This window comes from Metarhizium robertsii, assembly GCF_000187425.2.
Source record: "Metarhizium robertsii ARSEF 23 chromosome Unknown MAA_Scf_7, whole genome shotgun sequence".
NCBI classification, from domain to species: Eukaryota; Fungi; Ascomycota; class Sordariomycetes; order Hypocreales; family Clavicipitaceae; genus Metarhizium; species Metarhizium robertsii.
The window spans coordinates 134,671-154,209 of NW_011942215.1; the positions used below are offsets into that span (position 1 = coordinate 134,671).

Genomic DNA, 19,539 nt, shown 5'->3' on the forward strand with positions numbered 1-19,539 from the left:
CCGGCCAGAGGAAGAGAGCCAAGGCCCCCAAGGTCAGGACGGGATGCCAAACATGCAAGTAAGTCGGGGACGGCATATTGTCCTGTCCTTTCTCTACACCTCCTTTTTTGCTGCGTTGGGCGAGAGCCTGCGCATGCGGTACTACTACCATGTAAGTGAGGCTAACGCGGTCACGTAGGAGTGAGTCGGTTTCCTACCACCCTCCCCCCGGGACGGGCTGTCCGCAGAAACGAGGACGATGTTGCTGTACGGAATCCAGGACGGGATACGTACTGACACTGCCGATACAGCGCGGAGAATAAAGTGTGACGAGACGCGGCCGTTTTGCTCCCGATGTAAGTGCCGTCCAACGCAAACCGCAGAGAAACTCGACCGAGACAAGCAAACGTAACCGTCCTCGCCGCACAGGTACCTCGACCGGCCGCAAGTGCGATGGCTACGCAGCCCAGGCAGCATCGAGCCCGACGATGCCTCTGGCGGCGTACCCGACGCCGTCCTCGCAAGACGAGCTGCAAGCCGTCCAGTCCTTCCGGGAGCGCACACTAGCCCAGGCGTCCAAGTTCTTCGTCGACGAGCTGTGGACGACCAAGATTCTGCGCATCGCGCACGCGGAGCCCGGGATATGGCACGCCCTAATCTCCCTGTCGTCCTACCACGATCTCTTCATGCAGCCCGTCGACGCGGCCGGCGCCCAGTCGGCCATGCAGAGGCACAACCTGGGCATATACGCCCTGCACCATCACAACATGGCCATCAAGGCCGCTCTGGACATTCAGCGGACGCCAAAACACCCCCTCTCCCACATCATTTCGTGCGTCGTCTTTGTCACCATCGAGGTAGGCGCCCACCCCCTGTGTTTTTTTTTTCATCCCCGAGACACCATACACCATGTAGGGCTTACACGTGAATCGGAGACAGATTATCCGAGGCGAAATCATTGCGGCTATACGGCTTCTTAAACACGGCCAGCGCGTCCTCCACGAGTTTGAGACGCAGCAGCGGCACCAATCCCAGGCGGCCCTTGGCTCCGAGGACAGCGTCATCGTGAACCTCGTCGAGGCCTTCTTCACCTGTCTGACCCACCAGGCCGTCTGTGTAGGGCACTTGACGGGCGTGGCAATCTACTGACAACAAATTGCTCGTCGGCGGGAAATCAAAAAGACACGGGTGGCTCTCGCGACGCAGAAGTGGTACCCAACCGCCCAAGATGTCATCGACACACGGGGCTGTCCTTGTCCCCTCGATGGAGAATTCCGTATTGGACGCGGTGAATCATTGCTGCCACTGGGAATGACGACTGGCCGTGCTCATGACGAATTTTGCGAAGCCAGCTGCTCATCTTTGCGGTGCAACTTGAGCCCTTTGACAGCAGGTATGGGGGATGAATGGGTTCTTCACAGGGCAAAAGATGCTTTATACTACGCCAAGTGCTGCCTGTTCCAGCCTGTCGACGGAAAGACTCGAGAGCCGGCGTCGATGATGACCTAAACGTACGTGGACGGTGCTGCCGCCATCTTTTCAGCCCCTGCGATTCCGAGCGAGCATTACTCCCCCTTGTACAAGTACGATATACCAAGGATTTTTGATAGCGTGGTTGCTGTGCTCTTGACTAAGCCCAAGAGTCGGTTTTTTTTTTATTTTCAACTGCGACATTGTCCCGACGAGCAAGAATGATACGAGCTGTTGCGAGCCAAGAGCCGAGAAACGATAATGGTGTATTTTTCAAATTTTCAAATTTTCAACGTGTTTTCCTTTTTTTTGCATGGCTAGGAGCGAGAGAATGGTTATTACAAGCCAAGGCGTTGGTAATGGGACTGCGGCCGAGTTGCTAGACAGCACTGGATTTTGGATGCACATACCCAGCTTTTCTAGAAGCATTGGAGGCGTTTTGATTTTGTACAGTATTGGCCCGCACAAAGTCGGGCTGTGAGGACTGAGCATGTGGAAAGAGATATTCAGGGGCGTGACGGAACCTCGCTGGTGTGACGGGGGGGAGACATTGGCATGTGAATATGCTGCAGGAGATAGCTTGAGGCTACCCTGTCCGCTTGATGGGATGAATGAAACAGAGCTCTTTTCAGTATCCGGTGGTTAAGCTTCCCTTTGATGATGTGACTGCTTCGGAGGGTGTACCATCTTGACGCACGTGAGGGCACATTAAAGAGGCATCTTGTCGTCAGATGGTGTCTGGTTGCCAGATTGACACTTGACGGGACTGGGGAAGTGCCCCGGCAAACTGGGCTTTGGACAGGGTGCATTCAAGGGTCCTGTCAATTCAGACCAGTTGACATGTCCCCCAGTGCCAGTTGTCACACGGGGTTACACCTGGAGGGCTACGATCACGGGACCTAGGGCAGGAGACCCTCACTGACTTCTTGTAATGAAAGAGCTCTTTGGTCAACTAGGCCTTGAGAAAAACCAAGGGCCTTTACTACCAAAGACTGTTTTTAGATGAATTGAGCCATGATGCCTCAAGCAGGCCTTTATCTCTTGTCACACCAGTGAAATGCTTATGCCGCTATTGCTACTTTTGTCCGCCACCGACTGATTACGCTCTGGTGTCGTGGATGGGCTATTACAGCTGGATATATATATATATATATATATTCTATACACATGTACCCTCGTTGACAGCAAATCCACCTTGCCTGCTATCCTGCCTGTCGCAAAAAGAACACGCTCTCATCTCGAAGCTATTATCCCAGCTTATTATTTCCGTTAACAGCACGCATTGGACGCAGAACAGCCCGTGTAAAGGCAACAGGATGGGACAAGGCAACTTGTACTTGTATACCAAAGTCGACTTTGAACCATCAGTAGCAAAACAGGTCTTTGGGCATTACCAAATTTTCCGTGTGCCAGAGAACTTGTATCTGGAAGCTGCAGCAAATGTTCATATTGGACTTGGTTGCTCACACGCAATGCGAATATACACTCTTTGCTTTCATCTACGGCATTTGGTTTCCGGGCGACGGTTTTAGCATAATATAGGGAAAGGATGTTCCCAGCAGGTACGTCTTTGGCTACAAGATAGGCAGACGTGCTAGTACAAGTTGGGAGGCAAGCCCAAACACAGCGATACAGCCTGTTCATCATCATGGCGACTACAAAGCATCGGCGGCCCCCGTAGCACCCTACGCGTTTTCCAACCCCCGCTCGCCCTGTCCCTGTCCTCGCCTGCCAGGATGCCGGGAAGCTTCCTCTGCGCAAGCTGCCACGGGACGCCAAACTTGTAGGCCGTTGAGCTCAAACTCGACGGTGAGGTCCCTGCCCGCCGGGATAGACCTGCCTGGCTGTGACTTTGGAACGGGGGAAGATGGACAGGCCCGGTGCTACTTGGCGGGTTCCGCCGCGTCGCCGTCAAACCAGAGGCAGGTGATGAGGTGATTGGGCATGATCTTCTAGTCCCCCCTCGCTTGCAAGTAAGCTTTTCTTGTCCGAGAGGGAGTTACAGATCTTTGGGGATTCGGAGCTTGGCGTCAGATTGCGTGGTATCCACGGCCCCTTGACACGGTTGATATGCTGTGTTTATACAGTTTGAGGCGGCCATGTGTGGGACGGCATGGCGCCCAAGTGACATTCATCTACCGGCACAGGGATCCGAGCAAACAAGCCTGGAGCTTGCACAGCTGTTTGCTGTCGGCTGGGATACCCTGGCGAATCGGATGCCGTAAGCTTTTCCCTCAAACTTCAGCCGCAGGCGGGCGAGTGGCGTTGAATCCCGATTCCCGACCCGAGCGGGAGCGTGACATTTTCCCCGCAATCAGCTCGTGGACGATCACCCATCTTACCGGGAGAGTTTCATGTGTGGACCGGTGCGTGGGGGTCATTTTTGGGTCTTGCATGTGCGGCTGCTGCCTATTTTGATGGCATTGACTCGGACAGAAATGGGCCGAGGTCAGTCAACAAGACTTGCGGCGATAAGAGTGATTCTTTTTTTATGTCCATCTCGCCACGCCAAGCGCAAAATATCGCCGCGAAATTGGTATCCCAGAGATTGTTTAGTCAGCTTGGTTGTGATTTGGATCCGCTAGGTTCGATCCCTGATGTAACTCGATGTAGCATTTCTGTTTGCATGGAAAATCTGGGACGCCAAAGTACGTTTCCCCGTCTGCACTTTCAGTCGAAACGAGAGCGTCAAGTTGTCTGTGTATCTGCGAGATAAAAGGGACCTTGTCATCTTGTTAGTTTTCATAAAAGTTATGACTATTATGGAAATAGCTCAATACAACTTTACCAACGCGCACCTCCACGTACACTAGTCTAGTCCCGATTTGAATCTGTGGATGTGAAGACAACGTACGTACCAACAAGTGTATAATGCCAAAGCCACACCGCCATCTACAAAGCTTAGCTTCAACCCTTAAACCATGAAAAGCGTTCGTCTGCTTCTGTGCCGTTTTACGTCATCGACCGAGGGTCCTGTGATGACGCTGCCGACCCAGTCTGTGCCTCAGTTTGTGGTGATGAGGTGATGCACCTTTCGGTTTCCGATTCTCAAAGTAATTTGTATAATATACCTTTACATAAACAGTTAGTATTAATACTCGTGCCAGGCCCTTGGCTTATGTCTGCCCCAATCCCAGGCACATACATGTCCTTATTCTTTGGTTCCCCAGAAGCAGCCGACGTGGTCTTGAAAGATATTTTCGGTGGCAAGGTCGCCGGTGTGTCGCGTAGCTTCTTCTGCTTCTCCTCGAACTTGTAGCGACGACGCGCTTCCTGTATCACCAGATCTGACACGGTCCCCAGCCTGGCACAATAATAGACGGCTTGGCAGGCCGAGCACTGGTTTGAATGGTTTCAATGATGTTGTTTTTGATCTCGTTCTGGTCGGATCAATTGCTGCCGGGAGGCCCACAAGTGGCCCATAATAGGGGTCCGCCCGACGGTCAGGGCTCAATGACCATTGACCATTGATCAATGACCACTTGACCAGATTTTTACCTTTGTTCAACACATATCCCAGACCTATTGTTGGCGGAACAATACAATCTAACCCCTGTAAGTTTAGCCACCAGTGACTTCGAATAGAGCTTGCAGGGGCTACAAGGCTAATAGGGTATTTAGAAGGAATAAAAGTATATGAAGTGGGGTAAAAGGTATAAAATAAAATATAGATTTTTAGTAGAAAAATTAGTACTTTATTCTAGGGTTAATACCTTACGTATTCTCTTTGTATTACGATAACAGCTTTTCCGAGAAAAAAAAAAAAAATACACGGCCTACCCTGCCGGGGCCTAACAGCTGTTAGTGAATAACCTGACAGCTGGCCCCATACACTTATGTTACACATGGCTAAACATTCAGGGGATATATTGTATGTCTGTCAATACAACTAAAACACAGTCTGTCTGCAGCATGTATCATGTAACGGCCCCGGCGTCGATGTGGTCTCTCGGCTGATATCGCAATGTATTCTTGTCTGCCCTGCACTTGGTCTGCATCTTTCACGCTCACAACCGTCATCGATCAATTCGTTCCCCTACAAGACACTCATCCTGGTATCACCACATCACCTTGAAGATGTACGAGTGCGACACTTGCACAAGGGAGTTCTACAGCGCCCGCTCCTGCGAGCAGCACATGAATGATACCCCTGGCCTTGCAAGGGAATACCCTGCATGCATGCTCGGCGCCCATGCCCAACTCCCAAAGCACATTTACGGCTTACACGAGGCCGACTCGGCATCAAAAGGCAATCAACCTCCGTCCATCGAGGATCCTACCAACATGCTGCTGCACCTTGTCAAACCTCATAAACGAACACGTCTCACTCTCCAGGTGATTGAATAGTCCAGCCAGGGACACAAATTGCTTCGGGCACCCACCCCGATGATTCGGGCAATGGTACACTTTTTCCTTGTGTGTAGGAGAATTCAGATGCATGTTCAATCCGTGTAGGGAGCTGAATTGACTGTGGCAGATGTAGCACTCCCAGGCGTCCCCGTTGTACGCCAAATGGTTGGCCTCGTACGTGGTGGTTTCTTCGGGGTGCCACCCGATCTGCTTGTTCGTAATGACGCCATGAGGGTCGCGTTGCCGGATCAGTGCCAGTATTGTCTCTCTGTTGAGTGAAGGTGCGTTGTTGCAGGAGCCTGTTTCGAGGTGGTGGCTGAGGCCGCTTGCACTGGTAAAGCCCGTCTGGCAGAATGGGCATGGAACCTGAGTTCCCCGGTGGACCCTGGAATTGAGATGCTTTGGATCCGTCAGAAAAGGAGTGCCGGACATGATGCGGCGTGGGTTTTTTGGGGAGGGGGGAAATACCTACCATCTGGAGGTTGTTGGCATTTTGGAAACGCCGGTCACACGACTTGCAGTAATTCTGGTAGTGGCCTTGGGCCTGCATGTGTGCTTCGGCGGCGCTCTCCGTGGCAAACTTGCTGGAACAAGTGTCGCAAGGAAAACGAGGTGCCCAGTGGCTTAAGGCATTCATATGCTGCTGGACTGCGTGTACGGAACGGAACTCGCTGGTGCAAGTGTCGCATTCATACCGTGGGCCCCAGTGCACAGACAAAGCGCGTGGTTTCGTGATATTGTTTACATTGTATTGGAACTATAGGAATTTGCGTTGTTGGCTGATTTGGTCAGCTTCTACAAGAGGCAGGTTTGGTGGTGTTATAGGACTGCCTCTGTTCATTGAACATGCAGAGTTGGAGTAATTGCTTAGTGTTATAAAATTATAGATGCCAGAAGATGAGAGGCTGGCCAATTACATGCAGCACCTTGGACTTTAATTATTACCTTTTTCATTTTATATGAATAAGTCTTTCAAGCGAGTATTAATAGTAATTTCAAAATCTGCATAACAGAAATGAACTGTTTCTCAGCCTTATAAACCCTGCCCGGTGTAAAGGGACTTAATTCCGATAATAATAACTTGCTGTGATGACACATTTCACCTCCAGGAAACAAGAAGCATAAAGTGAGGAAGAGAGTTGTCCCGATATACAACCAACTACGGAGTACTCCGCACTGCACGCCTAAATGGCAGCGTCAACCGCTAGTTCTGTCGACCCGAGTGCCATCGATTGAGGCTTCTCTACGTCGTCTAATGCAATGGCAGGTTGAAGCCAGCAACCATACCCTAGTCTTATTATAAACATTTTCAACACTGTCTTCAAGAGACCATGTTTGCTATTTACTAGGTTTCGCTTATACCACAAGGGTATATATTATACCACAAGGGTTGTTGCACATTATAGTGCTTCAATTATTATATTATAAAGCACTATTTTTTTGGTCTCTTACTGTTCTTGGCTTAGTACAGCCTAATACTACATTACCAGATATTATGCGTGCACGATCATTTGCCTTAAGAGGGAAACAAGGAATAACTTGAATTATTATATTATATGGAGTTTCGCATAGCAGTAGCAAGTTAATACAACAAGAAAACACAGTGATACCAAAGTGTCAACACGTGATAAACATACCATGTATTGACTCTGATTCGACAAAAGGCTGTTTGATTTGGTAATGAATTCCGCCTCGCTTGTACGATATGCAGGCGGACAGTTGACAAGGTGTCAACTGGTACATATCCGGTGGCAAAAGTACCAAATCCCGCCCGCTCATCTGCAAAAAATGCTCGTGCTACCTTTCCCAGGATCAGGATAGTTTCCTCCACCCTCATCTCGCTCAGCCTCTGTGCATGAATTCCTCCTCGACCAAATCCTCATCCCGTCCAGCAGGCGACCACGTCAACCGTACGCAAAGAGGAGGGTGGCAGCCCATTCCGCCTCGACTGAATGCTTCCAATATTCTGCATTTTGTGGCTGCCGCCTAGCCTCGTTCCCATGCGGGCAACATCGACAAGCGGCAGGCCCTTGTTCCCCATCGTGTGCAAATAATTGCGCAAAAAACGTTTTGCCCCAGCAATGCGCGCAGCTAAAAGCTCAGCGGGCCTTTTTTCGCAACCGATTGACACTTTGTAATCATCCTTACTGTTCAGACAAGGGAGCAGGTTGGTTTTGGGTTGGCGTCACGTCATCAGGCCGAGGCGGCGAAGCTGACAAGCCAAACACAAGAGCGTGTCTTTTGGGGAACACAGCATCGGGCTGTGTGAAGAGGCAGCCTGCGGAAGAACAAGTGCCTTCGATAACCGTGGGACGCAGTCTTTGAAGCAGGTGGCTTGTATCCCACAGGCCCGGCCTCGCTGCACCTCTTGTCGGCGCTGTAACATGCGGCGCAGGAGAGGACGATTGGGTCTTGGTTGAAGATGGCATTTCCACTGGAGCTTCCTGGCAGGGCTATTTAACCGTCTGCGTAGAAAGGCACTCCGTCGCGCGGCTGATGTGGGCGCATGTTGGCTGACGCTGGAGTAGCCTTGTAAGTTGTGCCTACCACACCAAAGACGGGTCTTCACGGCGAGATCAAGTTGTTGGATACGGTTTACCAAGGAAAGAAATTTGGCTGAGCCCTGCTTCAGCAAAGTCGACACTTGATAGCAGGGCACCGAGTTCCTTTGGGAGCATGTGCAGACGAAGCACTCGAGACTAATAATAGACTCGGCGCATATGGAGCATTGCCGCCCGCATCAATATCCTGAGACTTGGCCGCAGGAGGCCGACCAGGTTACAAAATGGCTTTCCGCGTCAAAAAAATCGACATGGACCAATCGACGGTCAAACTGCAGAGTACAGCGTCTAGCAGGGCGGGCGAGATGGCTGGTTTGCTGCAAAGCCTCACACGTACACACCGGCTTCCCAGTTGCAACAGCCGAGATTGATAATTGGCAGCCGCCCAGGTAAACAAGAATGGCTTCTCAATTTCCGCTTCTTCGTAGCCTTATTCCATATGAACCTGCTTTTTGTCACTACTCTTGTAAAGCTGTGTTGTCTATTTTCCTTCAAACAACGCATGCCAGAAGAATCACAATGAAAGTGACTCGGCCGCTGAACCCAGAAGACTACCACATTGCAATAATTGCTCCACTGGAGATTGAGAACGTCGCAGCAACTCTGATGCTCGATAATAGACACGATGGCCGATTTCCCATGGCAAGAGGCTACGAGTATCTGTACACACCAGGCGAGATGGGCGGGCACAATGTCATCGTTGCCACGCTACCCGCAGGCGAGGACTGTGATTTGGGCTCTGCCGCCGCTCTTTCGAGACAAGTCAAGACGTTTTTCCCCAACCTGTGGTTCGGCCTCCTCGTCGGAGTTGCTGCTGGCATGCCCAATGTCGGCGGCGGCGGCGGCCAAGAGAGGGATATCCGACTCGGCGACGTGCTTGTGGCCCAACAAGACGGCGAGCTCCCAGGACTAATCAACTTGGAGCTGGGTAAATGGACCGAAAACGGATTTGTGCTTCGCCGCCGAGGCTGGCTGGACATGACTGACAAGCTCGTCAGGTCGGCAATCCGCCAGATCAAAGCAGGGGATTTCTTGCAAGACCAGCCTTCGTTTCTGAAGCACTACCGGGAGATGATGGGTAATCTAAACCACCCCGAGGCATTCGCCGATCCGGGCCAGGAGCTGGACCTGCTATACGAAACTGGGGAGTCCGTAGTGAAGAGAAGGACTCGAGAGGCCGAGAAGCGTACCCGCGTGTGGTATGGTATGATTGGCTCCGCCAGCACACTTGTAGAGAATGCTTCGAAGCGGGACGAGTTGAGGGACAAGCATAATCTTGTCGGTATTGAGACGGCAGCAGCCGGCATAGTACCCAACATTCCGGTCGGTGTCGTTCGTGGCGTTTGTGATTACGCAGACGAAAAGACAAACGAAGCCTGGCGACCCTACGCAGCAGCCATGGCAGCAGCCTATGCCAAGGAGATTATTCTGCAGATAGGACCCCCCGAAAGACCCAGAAGAGGTGCGTGTCGACCTGTGAATGGGCAAACAGAGCAGATAGAGTAGGCGTTGACTTGTCGTTGCCCATTTAGTATGCAGCCTGCCCTACTCAAAGAACTTGTGCTTTGTAGGACGTGAAAACACCATCGACAACATTCGACACAAGCTCTTCTCCCTGGGGGTAAAACGAGTGGCGCTCTCCGGGCTCGGTGGAATGGGCAAAACGCAGGTTGCCCTCGAGATGGCGCATCGAGTCAAGGAAGCAATGGAGGATTATTCCGTCATTTGGATGCCGGCGCAGACCATGGCTGCGTTTGAACAAGCAGCCGCGGAGCTTGTCCAGACTCTTGGTATAAACCCTGGGCCCGGCGAAAATCCATCAGAAACCCTTCACGCCCATCTTTCCTCTGATGCTTCCGGACCGTGGTTCCTTGTCGTGGACGGTGTCGACGACATGTCTCTAGTTGACGGAACACCCGATGAGCCTCGCCGCCTGCTCGACTGCCTTCCTCAGAGCCCGAGGGGCAGAATGCTCATCACCACACGCACGTCAGCAGTCGCAAACAGCGTTGCGGACCCGCAGAATGTTGTCAAATTAGCAGAAATGTCGTTGGGCGAGGGGAAGCGCTATCTGGAGACGTGTCTCAGCGACAACCGCGAGCTGCGAAGAGACGACGTCGATGAAACTCTCTCTTGTCTTATGGAGAGGCTCGAGTATCTTCCCCTCGCCGTGGCACAAGCAGTCACTTACATGAATGTAAACTGCATGTCCGTCAGCGAGTACGTACGTCACCACGACGAGATGCAGCAGGACCGTGATAATACCGGCCCGACTCACCTTTTTGGCTCACAATTGCGCAATGAAACATTCCACAGCAGGAGCCAGGGGTCTATATTAACTACTTGGTATGCGTCGTTCATGGCAATTCGCAACACAAGTGCCCATGCTGCCCAGTTACTGTCTTTTCTCCGGTGGACAAGTCCAAAGGGTATACCTACCTCCGTGCTCCCTCTTGGACGAGGGCTCAAGAAGGCCGAGGCAATCAATTTACTCTGCTCCTACAACTTCTTGAGTCGGCGAGAGGGTGGCAGGATTCTGGACATGCATCGCTTGGTGCATCTCGCCCTCGGGTCCTGCTCGAAACAGCTCTTCGACGAAGAACAGACGCAAGAGACCATCTCTCATCTCAACCGAGTATCCCCGATATTCCCAAACGAGCATGTCCAAAAGCAGGAGTTGTGGCAGCCAGGTCTTCCACATGTGCTTCCGCTTGGCACAGGGGAGACAACACACGATCCGCAAGCCCGTCTGGAATTTTTTCGTCACGCCATGTTTACGCGGGGATTGGCGCTGGAAAACAGCTGTTGCTAGGCACTCAGCAGGTGGTGGGGTTTAAAAAAGAAACCTCGTCCCGGGATAACCAAAAGAGACTTCAGATACAGAGCGAGCTCGGGATGTCAGGTACAGTTGAGCCGGGCAGTGTCATGGGGCGATTGCTATCCTTGAAAACCTGATGTAGCGAGCCAAGTAGCTAGAGTCAGCCATGGGACATGACGTAGCAAAATGGACCAGACGAGAATACAATGGAAACACCAGGTGACCATGTGCTTCCTGCGAAACAACTACTTGCAGAGGTACTTTTTTCGAATGGCCAAGTAAAAAAAGGTCTTGAGCTGCTGCAAGACCTGGTAAATTTACAGAGGAATACCCTGCCAGAAACCCACGAAATGCGTCTCAAGTCACAGCTCCAACTGGCAAAAGCATGCATGGCTCATGGACATCTCGAAGAGGCTATTGGCCTGCTCAAGCTTATTGTAGGAGTCTGTCCACCAGCGGTGGAATAAAGAACCTAATATCCCACAGTATTCAATTGCAGCTTGTATCGGCCTACGACAAAATCGGCAAGTTCAAGGACGCAGACAAATTGGTAGAGCATGTCAGGGCGACAATGAGGGAGGCCTTCGAAAACACCGAGATGCCTTGGTACTAGACGGACGGCGTGTGAATGGGGGCTATATGGGCAAAACACAGGGTTGATGGCCATGGCATCGATGTTTTCCCCCTTCCGACACACTGTATGCTCACTACTGAATATCACCATGCTTTCAAGAAGTGCGCGCAATCAGTATTACAATAGAGCATGGCTGCAAAACACCCAATACCCATGTCTAAAACCATTGTACTCCTAAGGAAGAGCTCAAGGCCATTTGGCACGCCATACATGGCGTTTTCTGACTTCGTAAAACGTCAAGCACAAAACGGAGAATGCGATCCAACGGTTGAGAGAGCGACCCTATAAAAAGTCTCCCGGCACGCCGTGTTATCGACTCCTTCCCCACTGATCTTGACCATTTACATGGTAGGGATACCCTCATATTCGGCACACTCTAACGCAAGGTTCATGTTTCTGTGTAGCCAATATTAGCACATCACTTCATTCGACAAGATTGGAGGGCCAAACATACGTAAACACTGCGTCGCAGCACCTTTGAGCAAGTTGTCTATGCTGCCACATATGACTATCGTGCTATGAACGGCGAATGCACCAATTCCACGCCGTGCTTGTTCATGACGTTCTTGAGGAGCGGCGCCTCGCCGACGACGACGACGAGTTTTTCACCAGCATACCGGTCCTGGTAGATTTGTCGAATGTCGCGAGAGGTCATGGTCTTGTTGAGAGGCATGTTGAAAGATTGGAACTCCAGAGCATAGCACGGCCGTGGGAGATGAATTCATCATACACGGGGGCCAGGGCATCAGATGGGAGGTCACAGCCGTAGTAGAAGAGAACGCTACCGTTATTATTGAAACTGCCATCAGGCTTCTCAAATACGCAAGTGAGATTCTCGTCACTCTCACGGACGATCCAAGCAAAGCTGGGATAGTCCTTCTTAATCGCGGGGAAAACGTTTTCAGCGACATTCATCAACCAGCCAGACTTGGTGATGGTCAACGTAGCCAGAGTAAGCCATAGCACGGTCCTTGTTAGGCGGCATGACAATAGATAGACGTTGCATAGTGTCGTAATAAGCAGTGAAGGAATTCTCTTGAAGGAAAGCAATATATCGCCCAACAGTAGCCTCGGCGTCCAGACCTTCGCGGTACCCAAATCAAAGACGCCTCAAGCTTTTCAAGGTCCTCGAATTCAGCAACAGAAGAAACCTTTTACATCTTATCACCACGACGGATAAGAGTACCAGCACCAGAATCAGTAAAAAGTTCCTTTTGCATCTCGCTCGGATGGATGATGGCAACACTCGAGCTGCGTGGAAGGGTGTCTAAAAGCTCCTTAATCTCCTTAATCTTAAGACGAGCGCCGTACCGGCACCAGGGCTGAGACATGAGATGATCGAATTCTTCATCCAGGTTAATGTGGGAGATCTTCTCGCCTTCGCCGTTAAAAAGTCCCCCCTTTTCGGAGAGATAAAGAATTTTAAGAGGCTCCAAAGCACGGGCAAGTTCACCGGCAGCGACATCTGCATTAACGTTGAGTAGTCTGCCATCCTCAGACTCAGCCATAGAAGTTAAGACAGGAATGTATCCGGCCTCAATAGACTTTTCGATGGCCTCCTTGTTGACCTTGGTAATCTTGCCCACATACTGCCACTTTTCCTTGTCGAGATAATCCGCCATAAAGACTCCACTTAATGAACGGGTGGCGACACCAAGTTCATCCAAACGATCAATGAGTCGCAAGTTTTCCTCGAGGAAGAGCTTTCTGGCGATACCAAGCGTCTTAGCATCCGTCACACGGATACCTTCCTTAAACTGAGGTTCAACGCCAGCTTCTTCCAGAAGCCGGTTCAATTGGGGCCCGGCTCCGTGGACAATTACAGGATACAATCCCACTTCGTATAGAAATAGCAAGCTCCTGCAAAGCTCACTAATATATTCCGTCAATATGGCACCGCCGACCTTGATGACGGCGAACTTCTGGGATGAAACCGAAGTAAACAACTTGAGGTACTGCTGATTGCTGCCAATGCTGCTCACAGTCTGGGCAACAATCTCTCGTGCACGGTCTCGGGCAGGTGGTGATGCCAACGCGGTCGTGGTAGAGAGGGCTTGGCATAGGGCGACATTGGGACGTCGGATCTGTCTCGGAGCCGCGACGGACGAAGCTCCAGCTACTCGGGATACAGCTCGTCGTGAGCCTGCCCGCAAGGAGGTAGCTGTGACAGACAGCATCGTCCTAATTGAAGATTGGGAGGAATGGACGACACAAGAAAGAGTATGGTGGCTTGCCGTGAGAGAATCTGTCGTAGGGCGGTGAAGAGCTTGAGTGCAGCGTACTCGGTACCTAGCCCTGGCAACTGGGTACTTGAAAGGCCGTGTTTGATGCCAACAAGCCAAGTCAGCAAGACGTCGGGGCGGGAGGAAAGGTCCTGAGGCAATTGAGGTCGAGTGCAGGGGAGCAGAGAAGCTCTGCGAATGAGAGCAAAAATATCAGATGGGCGGGCACAGGGAGCCTGGTGATATATACTTGGTAGTGTGTATGCAGTATGAAGGTATGCGGTCTGCCGACCCGCCTACCAGCCGGCCGAATTGTCAGTTCTTGCCGTTTCGGCAACTGATAAAAAAGACCGCATACCTTCCAACCTTGACTTAGTCTCGTGCAAATTACAAACCACCTAGTGTTGCGTATATGTACTCGCACAAATGCGGCCTAAACATGTTCACAAGACACAGCTGCCCATGGAAGAACGACTGTAGAATCTGGCACTCCGGTCCGGTCCATCAGCTCACCATGTCGAGTCTCGACCTTGCGTGGTTGCGTAATTGTCCGAGGTTTCATTGCGTGCCGCTTTATCCAGAGCTCGCACGTCCCCCTTTTCCGGCAAGCTGTGGCCGATATCCCATTCCAGTCCAGTGCGTGAGGCTTTTCTAAATGTCAGAGCACAACCCAAGGCCCGGTTGTCGATGCAACCTGATACTCGGCCGGCCACGACATTCCCCAGCTTTCGGCCTCGCAGCATCTCCAGTATCCAATCGAACGGCGCGTCGTCACATGCAAATTAATCAGCACACAATAGGTTAGAATAAAACGACTGAAATATCTCAATTATACTGTGTGCAACGCCAAACCCTGAACCATACATATAGGCTTGGGCTGCTCCCAACTAGCCACACCGATAGCTGGTTATCAGGCTGCCGACACTCGCCACTGGCGAGTGTCATGGCCATCTTCCAGAGACAAAGCAGAGCGGGCAGAGTGAGCCCAAAACAAACTACTCCAGCTCCAGGTGAGCCAACTCCGTCGTGCTCAAAATGAATATTTGCGGTGTCGATGGCTTCATCGCCTTGTTGTCGCAAGTTCCGCTGCCGTCGCACATAACTAGTTCCACAACGGTATCTAGACTGTCGCTCCATTCTTGCTAGAGCCTGTACCCAAAAAACAAAAGGATCGCGATTAATGACGAGTGGCAACAACTAGAAGAATATGTTAGACAAGAGCCACGTCCCGAATGTAATGAACCCCAGGCAAAACAATCACGTACCAGAAGGGATGATAATAACAAGCAGAAGGATAATGATGCCAACAATCAAACACATGCGCATCTTCATGTCCTTCCACCACATTTGCTTGCGAACTCTGTTGGCACCGCGACGGAATTGTTGGGAAGAATCCGCTAGGTTGCTGGTCTTGTCTTGCAGGCCATCGAGGTTTTCCCCTCGATCCTTCATCGAGTTAAGATTGTGGCGCGAGATTTCCGTCGCCGCCGCCAAATCCTATTACGGTTCAGTCAGCACTGCTGGGCTATATTTGGCAGCATTTCGTGCATTGTGCTAAAGAAATAGTCATGGCCAGGTCAGGTTCCGACTGTCGCTGTCATTCCCACAGAGTGACTTTTCACGGCTTCAATAGCTGTTTGTCTTCTGGCCGAACAAACTTTGGGGCACAGTAGCTAGGCATAGAGAGTATTCAACAGCCTAATTTCGAGGCCGCACCAAAGCATGCCATTCGTGTCTCAATAGGAACAAGTACCTACCTTCTGAATTGTTTGTATTTTACCATCTTGAGCACTGCCATCGAAATTTTGATTGGTGTTGGACGGCGTCACATCCTGGGAGCTGTAATGGCCACCTTGCCCGTAGGATAGGTTGTTGGACATTTTGAAGAGTTTGGTGACTATAGGTTCGGTCGGCGGATGAAATAAATTCGGCGCAAAGTCAAGAGAACTTGCGATCGGACAGACGAAGAGCGTTCAAAAATTTGATGACAACGATGTTGACAGATGCGCAGCGTGAGAAGGACGATTTGGTCAAATGTGTTGGAAGAACAGGATTGACAGATGAGATTCCGAGTTGGCAGAGGAGGCAAGACTGCGCCCACCCCCCTTCTCGAGTAGCCGTCTCCTGGTTGGCGAGGCGAAGCGCCTACCGACATGCTTGGCGATTATGACCATGTACACGGAGGGCACGGAGCCACTCGTTCCGGCCTTCCCTGCAAGTTGTACTCCGTATGTATTCTGGTGCGTCTACAACAAACACTCTTGATTTCGAAGCATTGGCCGCTATTGGGTTTGTCACTTTGACACACGCCACTGTGTGATTCTTGATCAAACCCTGCACATGCAGATGGGTGCTCGATTTCTGCTCATTGCCGGAAGGAGCCCCAAACGTCAGTGCAAGCGGATCTGCCCCCATGCGTTAGCATAATAAAGTAAGCCTTGTCTACGGGTTTAATACTAATATCAATGGTTGTCCCATCATTATAATGCTGAGCCTGCAGCCTGACGTGATTATTTTGTTGTCTCCATTTTCGTCTCATCGACAGGGCACGGGCCCACTCCGCACGGTGTACATGTAGGAGCCAGCCGAATTTGCCACAGTGACGAATCTGCATCAAGGTCATGTGTCAGAGTGAGTAAGTTCACGTGATTTACCCAGCCACGAGCACATTGCTAAGCCACAGAATTGCTGCTTGTCGTGTCCTTGGGAGAGGAATCAAGGATTAGAAGAGAGCAGTATGGCCGGGCTGGCTGGCCTTGACGACTCCTGATAGCTCCAATTTGTTTGACGGGTGGATTTCTAAATCCGTTCATAAAGTCGCGGACAGCATATACCTGCGTTAGCATGCGGCTTCAGTGCAATGGCGAGTCGTGCTGATCTTGAAGATCGTCGCAGAGGTGTTTCAGAATAGGGACGGACAAGAAGGCACGAATGCAGCAACTCGACGCGAAGGATAGAGCGCAATTGCTGTCACAAACGTACAACCAACTCAAAGACGTGGCAGCGAGCAGACAACTATCACTTTGACGGGATACCAGCCTTCCAAGTTTAGCATTTCGATGGCGTCTGCAGGTTGATTGGGAGCGGGCAGTCATGCTACGTACTCGTACCCATGCAAGGGAAGCAGGTCCAAGAAGATCAGCTTTGAGTGAGTTGGCTGGCCAACAACACTTGTTCCCCATGCCAGACTACGTGGTTATCAGGCACGGAATGCAGAGCACCAAGGTTAATTCAGGATGCCGTTTTGCTACCCACTCAAGCTTAATGCCACGGCAATGCAAGCCTTGGTTGACAGCCTTTATTAATGGACCTGGTGGTGATGACACGATGACACGACGGCACGACCAAATACGCAGTTGTGGCTCATGACATTACGATGACGGTCATTATTTAGCATTACCTACCTAGGTAGGCGGGACAAAGACATCGAATGCGGCATCCGGAGGTTTATGTGGTACTTGGTGCCCTGCAATCGGTTGGTTTGGTGGCGCGGCCGCAACTATTTCGTGGTTGAATCTGGCCCGCCGTCAACTATTTGAACGAATGGTTGGTTCTGCGGGTATTCCCCGCTCGATTCAGTAGCGTGGTGTTGGTAGTGTGACGATGTTGTACAACGACACGAGTTTAGGAAGCTTGAGTTGCCAAGTAGACTGGATGACCCTGGCTGGTGATCACAATGTACCTTCTGTCCCGAGTGATGCACACGAGATGAAATAGCTGGGTTGCGATCATTAAGAGACTCTGCGACGCAAGCCCGGATGTGCGCGAGAGAGATTCGTGTTGAAGGATGGAGGCCAGACATTAAGAGGTCCCAGCCTCGATGGTGACGCAGCACCTGCATCCCGGCCTGGTTGCATGGCTGCGACTTATTGCCGCCAAGAACGGAGCAACTTCTCAAGTACGGAGTACGGCGTACGGAGTACTGTGACAGACATTACTCCGTAGACAGCTGACATCAGAGGTATTGCATCGTGCTTGGGGACCAGTTAAACTTTGACCTGGCCGCTTGTCACACCTCCTCTCCCCGCACGTGGCCGTCAAGGAGTTATCAACCCAACAAATCTATTTTTGTTTACGGAGTATAGGATGGACACAAAGACTGGGTATTGGTTGCTGTTTGAGAAATGCCTTCCCGGCACAACAAGGGGTACATTAGTGCGGCAGAATTACCTGGTCACGTCTGGACATTGTCGCCCGAAGATGACAGGTAATTCCGAGGAATCTATTGCACCCGCGAAGTTAATCCCCTGTGCAATGTTGCGTCCATGTCTGGACATCGAAGCTCGTGTCGGCCAAGTTGGGCCGCTTGCAGCGTGGACAGTGGAGTCGCCCGGCGTCATCGGTTGTCCGCAGTGGCCTACCTGCTAGCTGTGGCTTCCTGTAGCGGCCTCTCCAGGCTCCAGATGTCAATCCAGAAGACACTGGTGCATCGGACCGACCTGACTGCGAGAGCTCGCGTTTTTGCGCACCAGCTCCGTCCACCCAGGTGCTGAAGTACTCGCCATAGGTAGAGAGACTTGGGCATGTGCCTATGTCACTAGTATGGACGACGTCAGGCCATCTGCCCGTATCTCGTCCGAAAGAAGAAAGGCAGCTGATATTTCAAAGGCCATGCATATTTTAGCCTCGATGGAGCTGCCATAGTTCGTATATCCATGTCCGTACACACGTAATAGACTTGCATACGGAGTACACGCATATTGAACCGCCGTGTGCCCCAGATGCCGACTCTGGCATTCGCAATGGGAATTCACACCAATGAGTCCTGTGTATTCTCCAACTCCAGACTGCAATTCATATTCTTATACACGTGCGCAATTGCATGCACGCTCTCACGTCCCCATGTGCATGTACACTCACTTGAGCGGGAAGTCGCTCGGCCACTCCTTCCTTCCAACCTAGATATTGGAAACAAACCCAATGCAATGGATGACGGCCCATTTATCAGGACGACCACTTTCTACCTCTTCTCTCTGAGGGACATGCCGACTTGTCCAACCTAGAAACCTTTCTCTTCTTCGACACTGGCTGCATGTGAATCTTGGCCTTTACCAAGCTTTTCGCAATACTACCCGACGTTGCCCAATTCCGCCGCCCACCCCCCCCGCGCCTCCCGTCTAGCCGGCGACGCTGACATCAAGGTCCTAATCCATCCTGAAGTTCCAAACTTACCTACATCAAACAGTTACATCACCGCATTGAGCGTTTAGAACACATGCCGCTCACACTGATTGTCACCTGAAGCATCCAGTCGTCCCTAGCAAACAAACAAGTTCTGTCGCTCACCTTTGTTTCCGCTCCCCGGCCACACCCCAGGCAGCGAGGGCATTGGCCGGCTGCGGGCCATTGGTCAAACTCGTCTCTTATGAACCTTCCTCTTGTACGACCAACAAACGTTGACGCCCATCACGCCCATTACGCTCATCTGCGACTTTGCTGCACTATTCCCCACTCACACGATTTGCTCTGTTGGCAACTGGCTTTCTTCTCGTTGCTCGAGTCTGG

General features: G+C 51.3%; 4 protein-coding genes across 4 annotated transcripts; 2 read left to right on the forward strand and 2 right to left on the reverse strand.

Moving 5' to 3' along the window:
- Positions 1–467: 467 nt before the first annotated feature.
- Positions 468–1,128, forward strand: MAA_09066 (Fungal transcriptional regulatory protein; the record flags this gene model as incomplete). Its single annotated transcript, XM_007827064.2, has 2 exons — positions 468–836; positions 919–1,128. 2 exons carry the CDS (start codon positions 468–470, stop codon positions 1,126–1,128), a joined length of 579 nt encoding a protein of 192 aa, XP_007825255.2.
- A 7,751-nt stretch (positions 1,129–8,879) lies between these two features.
- On the forward strand, positions 8,880–11,172 carry MAA_09067 (kinesin light chain; the record flags this gene model as incomplete). Its single annotated transcript, XM_007827065.1, has 2 exons — positions 8,880–9,822; positions 9,932–11,172. 2 exons carry the CDS (start codon positions 8,880–8,882, stop codon positions 11,170–11,172), a joined length of 2,184 nt encoding a protein of 727 aa, XP_007825256.1.
- A 1,794-nt stretch (positions 11,173–12,966) lies between these two features.
- Positions 12,967–13,989, reverse strand: MAA_09068 (arg-6 protein; the record flags this gene model as incomplete). Its single annotated transcript, XM_007827066.1, has 1 exon — positions 12,967–13,989. The coding sequence occupies one exon, from the start codon at positions 13,987–13,989 to the stop codon at positions 12,967–12,969; it is 1,023 nt and encodes a 340-aa protein (XP_007825257.1).
- A 1,222-nt stretch (positions 13,990–15,211) lies between these two features.
- MAA_09069 (Synaptobrevin) lies at positions 15,212–15,914 on the reverse strand (the record flags this gene model as incomplete). The annotated part of the gene is made up of 3 exons (XM_007827067.2): positions 15,212–15,231; positions 15,300–15,531; positions 15,792–15,914. The coding sequence occupies 3 exons, from the start codon at positions 15,912–15,914 to the stop codon at positions 15,212–15,214; spliced, it is 375 nt and encodes a 124-aa protein (XP_007825258.2).
- Positions 15,915–19,539: the final 3,625 nt, after the last annotated feature.